The 7,370-nt window shown below is 32.3% G+C and overlaps 1 protein-coding gene across 11 annotated transcripts; it reads right to left on the minus strand.

Moving 5' to 3' along the window:
• Window positions 1-589: 589 nt before the first annotated feature.
• Window positions 590-7,050, minus strand: LOC114292460 (uncharacterized). 11 transcript variants are annotated; one of them, XM_082882720.1, is made up of 8 exons: window positions 6,724-7,050; window positions 6,286-6,436; window positions 4,791-4,881; window positions 4,502-4,587; window positions 4,195-4,413; window positions 2,607-3,108; window positions 2,401-2,516; window positions 590-1,014 (listed from the first exon to the last, which is right to left on the minus strand). In XM_082882720.1, exons 3-6 carry the CDS (start codon window positions 4,873-4,875, stop codon window positions 3,019-3,021), a joined length of 480 nt encoding a protein of 159 aa, XP_082738846.1. In that variant the 5' UTR covers window positions 4,876-4,881; window positions 6,286-6,436; window positions 6,724-7,050; the 3' UTR covers window positions 590-1,014; window positions 2,401-2,516; window positions 2,607-3,018. The 11 variants fall into 11 exon arrangements, with proteins under 11 accessions (XP_082738846.1, XP_082738843.1, XP_082738853.1 ...); XM_082882717.1 differs by having other exon boundaries at window positions 2,607-3,250; XM_082882727.1 differs by having other exon boundaries at window positions 4,791-4,865; window positions 6,724-7,008.
• Window positions 7,051-7,370: the final 320 nt, after the last annotated feature.

Here is a 7,370-nt window from a genome sequence, read left to right on the forward strand (position 1 = left end):
ATTTAAAATAATTAGTATTGTTATCCATTGAAAATGATTTTGCAAAAAAACTAGATTATGCAAGTATGATTAATTTATTTGCTTCTAAAAATCAAAAAAAAGCGAGAATCAAGCGATACTTATTAGTTGTTATAATGTAATGTTAAGTACTAACGTATGTCTGTGCCTAAAGACACGGTGTAAATAATATTAAGATTAAAATGTAATTATAAAAATATATTTAATAGACTGTACTTTACAATTCCAAACAAATCAAATATAAAAAAAATTAAATATCAAATAATACACACCAGCCAGTGCTTTGCAATTTAAAAGAAATTAAAATTAAAATGCACACCAGTTAGTGCTACTGCTGCCAATCAAATTATAACTATCAAATTATAACTACATAAGAAAATTTTAATTGCTCATAATTTTTTGGCTTGGTAATTGACTGTCAACTGCTCATAATTTTTTGATGATACATTTTCCTTTTTATTCCATTATGATGATACATTTTCCTTTTTATTTTCAACATGTGTACATGTAGAATAACCTTTAAAAGGAAAATCACTTTATAACTATTATTACATTTTTAGGAATCACCAAGTTGATGGTCCTCCAAAGTGATCATGAGGCCAAATATGATGTTTTCATAATCCTGTTTCATGTGTCATACTGATTCAACATTACAGTTTCATACATATATACAAACACACATACAAGTCATTGTTGGAAACCTTATTCATATCCAAATGCATGTAATGTGACGCAGAAAACCTTACATATATACAAACACACACCATCTTTTGTTAAAAGCAGAAAACACAAACAGGAAAGACCCACCTAATTTGGAGCCAAGAGTCTTTACCTTAATGTGAAAACGTAATAAACAGAGTAATCTTTACCCTGACCATACATTTCAGGCAGCCAAACTTTATTAATAAATCAATCAAACTCTGCTAATTTGCTACATAAAACCTTCAACCTTGCTAGCAAAAAAAATTAATCAATTGAAGAGTCCAAGGAGCCTCACTGAAACATAAAATACAAAATGTCATATTAAAGTATTAAATTCGGATGAGATAAATTTGAACATACATATGAATATGGAAATTGGAAACGTCAAAAAACAAAGCGCACATTAACTACAATCAGTAATAATACTGAAACAAAACACTCGAGTTGCCTCCACTCCTGAATACTTGATGTAGGCAGCATGAAATCTTTTCCACCCCATTCAACATGCAAAACTACACTCCAATGTAATAAACTAAAAAAATTCCTTAGTATATTTTGTAGAAGGATGGGCGAGAAATATGTATAAGGATGGGTGAGAAATATGTTTTGTTTTGCCCGTGCAATAAAAATAATAAAAATAATTATACTAATATACTATCTATTTTATGTTTAGAGATATTATAACCATTATACTATACACATTTTAATATACTATCCCATGTTAATATACTATCCATAGAACCATTATACTATACACATTTTAATTCTAATAAATCTAGAGAAATATCCATTTTAATAGAATTATTATATTTTCAAATACTGAATTAATATTTCTCACCCATCCTTAATTATGTTTATCGTCATTCAATATGTTCTAGATGTATAAGAAATTGAATGTTTCTCTAATATTGTAGAGTACAGTCAGTTTTATTCAACATAAAAATAATAACGGTTCACTGATTGTATTTTTAAATGTGAACATATCTTTAAAATGTGAATCAAACACCCCATTAGTTAAAAATCTTCAGTGAACTGATAATACTCTTAAAAATAGATGGGGTGTTCACTGATGGGGTGTTCACTGAAACTACAGATTTACCTCTCCCCATCAAATAGTTTGAATTATTAAAATGTGAGCATATAATAATCCTTTCAAGAAAATATAGTCAGTGACTGTTCTAGAAATATAATAAATATTTTGAAAATAGAGATAATACAGTAAATCTGTAGTTTATAGCGTATAATGGTTCACTGGCTGTATTACTGATGTGTATTATCAGTGAATATGTATTTGTTTTACTGATGTTTTGTTTTATAGACTATCAGTGAACACCCCATCACTAATTATATGTTCACATTAATGTCCTAGAGATATGCCTAGGACACTAATTATGCATGTTTTCAGTGAACACCCCATCTATAATTATCTTTACATATAATGGTTCACTGACTGTTCCGTGTTCACTAAAAAGGCATATCTCTACTCTCTCTCGCTGAACAGATGGGGTGTTCACTGATGGGGTGTTTGATATTTCTATATAGTACTCTACATATAATGATATCAGAATAGATTCATATTTGATTAGAATTATTAGAACAATATAATTACAAAATCTGTTATGTTTTATTATAAGATTTAGAATAATATGTGAATCAAACAAAAGCAGGGGTATGTAATACCTGATATTGCCAAATCCTCTCGTACTCAGCTCCAACAAAGATTGTAGAAAGAAAAATAAATCAATTGAATTGAATTGGGTCTTCTAAAACTTCAGCTTCAATTCTTCTATTTTTGCCTAAAATTGCAACACACACTGAAAATTCATCAACAAAAGAACCAAAAACAAAACAATTAATGATAATAGACAAAACCCATGAAGCCGTACCTGGAAAACCAATCGCTACCTCTTCGTCTCCAAGGGCTTCAACGGTGATCTCGCCATCTCCGGATCCAAGAAAACAATCTCCGCCAGCTGATCTCTACGTGAATGATCGTCTTACCATCCACGGCGTCGACGGCATACTGGAACCTAACTCTGTGTCCAAGTGCATGTTTCCTGATCAAACGCTTCTGATAAAATATAGAGAAGTCGATCCATCTCCATCTCAATCTCAATCGCCTCTTGATTATGCGGTTAAGGCTATCAGCAAGAGAGCGCAATGGCCGTGAAACGCTCCAACCTGATCAATCTGGACGCCATAACGGTATTCGCTCCATCAGATTCGAGTTTGTTCTCCGAATCTAATGGATTTCGGTTCGATTTCCTTCGCCACGTTGTGCCGGGACGATTGGAGACACTATCTCCTCACAAGAAGGGGGTTATTCGATCGGCGAACGGCGTCGTAACTGTCAACGGCGTTACGCCAATTGGTGGATTGTTGTGCTCGCTGTTTCACACACCATAGACGAACTCAAACATTCTTCAGCCGAGGGTCTGATTTCGAAAGGGAGAGAGAGATAAAAAGGGAATGGGGAGACGTAGGTTGGTGGAAAGCTCAGGAGAAATGTTTGGGCGGGACTATAATTGATCTGAACGTTAATATAAATGTAAGATTCATCTTAGCCGTTCAAAACGAAATGTATACATTTTACATATTTTTAAAAACCTTTCTATCTTATTATATAGACTAGTGTATGTCCGTGCCTGAAGTCACGATGTAAATAATGTTGGGATTAAAATATAATCATAATCCCAACATTATTTAATCAATTATCAATTTAATATAATTATAATCCCAACCCTTCAGTCTATTTTAAAACTGTCATTTCCTAATGCATACTCTTCAAAAGCAGAACTACTGTAATCCCAAATTTGAAGAGTGAAAATGACGGTAAAAGATAAAAGAAAAAATCATTAGGTTTTTTTAAAAGTACTTGTACTTGATTTCAAGAAAACATATCCTAGTGATGATGTGTTTCAACTATCATCATAAATTTGTTCAGAACCTTAATTGTATTATTTCTTTTTCTTTTTTTATAATAAAAAAAAATACAAATTAGCCAAGTTCTTTAAACATACCAATTCCACAAAACCATTCAAATGGAGAAAAGTGTCAACCCCTCATAACATGAATTCAAGAAACATCACTGTACAGGGAAGGTTCAAAATAGAGCCATGAAGCAAGCAATTAAACCCAAAGGCAGAAAATTCACTTGACTCAACATTTAGGCCTGTATCTTTTGAGTGAAAATTTTGGCAATGAGAGCAATCCAAGTAATATTTAAAATATACAAACATATATAAATTAGTATATATATACATATAATAAGGTTCCTTACAACAGTACTCTTAACCAAAAAACACTTCCAATGAAAGTACATACACACACCAGCAACATGATCAATACAGGAATAGAATTTTAACCTTCCAGCATATAATAGAAACATTATTTTCCAAAAATTTTATAAGTCCATTAGTGAGATTAAGCAATTTTATTTTTTATTTATTAAAGTTTAAGAATCAAGCAATATACCTTAAAAGCCCCAGCAGTTACTCTCGAATCGCCAGTATCTTGTTCAAGACTTTCTGTCCTTGTAGAGCCAGACCTTGTGAGTGCATTTTCTGAGGAACTCAATGATGACTCAAGATCTAAAATTGCACTTCTCTTTACAGGTGCGAAAGGAAGTGCTCTCAACATATGACTCTGCTTGCCATCCAAGGACTGGAAAGCAATAACTTGGATTCTTCCAACCTGAAAATCCCCGAATGTTTTAAAAATAACCATGCTTCCACGTATTTTTATAAAATTTCCTTTTGACTTGTCAGTAACTACCACAAACCTTATGCACATCTTCACTAAAACATGAAAATATCAGTCCAATGAACCCAGAATCTAAAAGTTGATACATGGCTTGCGTCCGCATATCTGAAGAAGACATAAAGATTTAGCAGATCTTATTTAAGTAGCCAATAATAGAACTACTGGCAGAAAATTAAAAAGAAAAGGTTTCAAATCAAGCCCCAAACATGAAGAATGAATGAAAGCATTGAAATGTTCAACCAACACATTTTATATTTAGAAACATTTAGATATTCACATAGAACATTACGTTGTTAATTGACACTTACCAACATGGGAAGGAAGAACGGTGATGTGAGGATGTGAATGGTACAAACCAATTACTCTAGTTGTTCTTCCTGTTGCTGAAGTCATTATGTGCTATACAGTTAATCGCACAAAGCCTCAAAACAATCTCAATTATGGTACTGACAACTACTGTAGCATGCAATGCAGACTATTCCATGCTAATTATTGAGAAAACTAAACATGGATGCTTGCTTATATTAGTTGACAAAACAAGAATAAACAGCAAATTCAGTTGTATCATGAGCTGTAAGATTTATTGCTAATTATGAAAGTAAACACAAAATTGCATGTATATATGGAAATAAAAAATCTATATATATAGTAAACAGAAATGAACCCAAGTCAAGGATTTCAAAGCAAACTGAATATGTTCGCAATTAGAATCTCACCTGATAATTTTCTGCAGAAATGTGGGTATGAGTATTTTTTTTTTCTCGCATAATCAATTTGTCAAACAGTTGGTTCACATGACAAAGCAATAAATTGAGCAGGTTTGGAAGAACAATCAGCGTGTTTGGTTTGAGTTTTCTGGATTAAGTTTTTTGAAAACTGAGTTTTTTTATTTTCGTATTTTTTTGTTTTTAGTGAATATTTTTAAAATTTTAAACATTTTTTTTTTACTTTTTTAGATGTACCTTACTTAGATGTATCTAAAAAGTAAAAAAAAATGTGAAAAAATATTTTAAAAAATTAAGAAATACATAAAAATACAAAAAAATGTACTGAATTCTTGTTTTTTTTTTTTTGTATTTATGGTATTTAGTGAATTTCTAAAAGATTTTTTTTACAATTTTTTTACTTTTTAGGTGTATTTATGTTAGGTGTGTTTAAAAAGTAAAAAAAATTGCATAAAATATTTTAAAAATTCAGTAAAAACAAAAAAACATGAAAATTAAGAAAGTAGAATTTTCTGAAAACTGTTTTTAGAAAAATGGAACCAAACATAGTGAATGCAATGTGCAAACCTTTTCAAAAGCAACAACTAATTTAAAAAGTGCAGAAATGTGGGTATCAGTATTTTTTTTCTCTCATAATCATTTTGTCAAACAGTTGGTTCGCATGACAAAGCAATAAATTGTATAGTGATAAACTGTATAGTGATTGGAGTATTGACAGTCAATGGCGTTCATATACTTAATTATGATCTTCACCACAACCATATAGACAAACCAGTTCAAGAACAGGAAATAAATCCAAATTGAGAGAGAGAATGACAACCCAAATAAAATTGAATTGAAAATACCAAAAGAACTAAAAATACCAAATAAAATTGAACTGAAATTGAACTGAAGGTGAGAGAACAATCGACTCTTTCCCAACAGCAATCGAAAAATTGAACACCTCATTGGCTTAATGCTAGGGAAATAGACACAGCCATCAGAGGTAAACAAAAACAAAGAGAAAAGGGGAGAGGAAGAAAGAGAGAGAAGGGAACACCTCATTTTGCTAATGTAAACAAAGAACTAAAGAACTTACCTCTGTTGAATTGAAGAATAATGGGTTTGAATTGCAGCAAAGATGAGTTTGAAGGGAGCCGAGCGAAGCGGGATAAACAGAAATGAACCCAAGTCAAGGATTTGAAAGCAAACTGAATATGTTCACAATTAGAATCTCACCTGATAATTTTCTGTAGAAATGTGGGTATGAGTATTTTTTTTAATTTGTCAAACAGTTGGTTCACATGACAAAGCAATACTTGGGTTACATGCTCTCGCAACAGAGCTCGGCAATTGTTTCTTTCCGAACCCAACATTATAAACAATTCACTATCTTCATTCTCTCTCATTGGCTTAATGTTAGGGAAATAGACAGCCATCAGAGGTAAACAAAAACAAAGAGAAAAAGGGAGAGGAAGAAAGAGAGAGAAGGGAACACCTCATTTTGCTAATGTAAACAAAGAACTAAAGAACTTACCTCTGTTGGATTGAAGAATAATGGGTTTGAATTGCAACAAATATGAGTTTGAAGGGAGCCGAGTGAAGCGGGAGGGGTGCGTGTACGAAAGGTGGGTGGTCTTCAATGGCGGCGATCCAACAACCAAAAACAAACACAGAGAGAGAAGGAAGATAAACAAAGAGGGAGATAGAGATAATGAGGGAATGAGAGGAGAATTGAAGCCAGTCGGAGAGAAGGGGGAGATAAAGAAGAGGAACAAAGAGGGAAACAGAGATAAGGATGAAATGGGAGGAGACGTGCAACAGAAAGGGAGAGGGAGAGAGAGATAAAGATAGAAGGGGGAGGAGACGTGGGGGAGAGAGAGAGAGAGAGCAGAGTGTGTTTGGGCGGGAAACAAATTATTCTCAACCGTTAGATATTCATTAGGATTGATCTAAACCATTCAAATGAAGTGTATCTCTGATATATTTTATATATTTTCAAAAACTGTTCTATCTTATTATATAGATTTTTTGTGATTTTAACATAAATTTTTTATCTTTTACCTTCAATTTTTTTTTTTTCATCCAATGAAAAAAAAGAATGTGAAAGGCCCTAGAAATTTATTATTTGATTATCGGCTTTGGGTCTTGAAAATCTCCGGGTCAGGCCTGATTGTGTTGGTA

This window comes from Camellia sinensis, chromosome 8 (assembly GCF_055761805.1).
Source record: "Camellia sinensis isolate YWXY chromosome 8, ASM5576180v1, whole genome shotgun sequence".
NCBI lineage: Eukaryota > Viridiplantae > Streptophyta > Magnoliopsida > Ericales > Theaceae > Camellia > Camellia sinensis.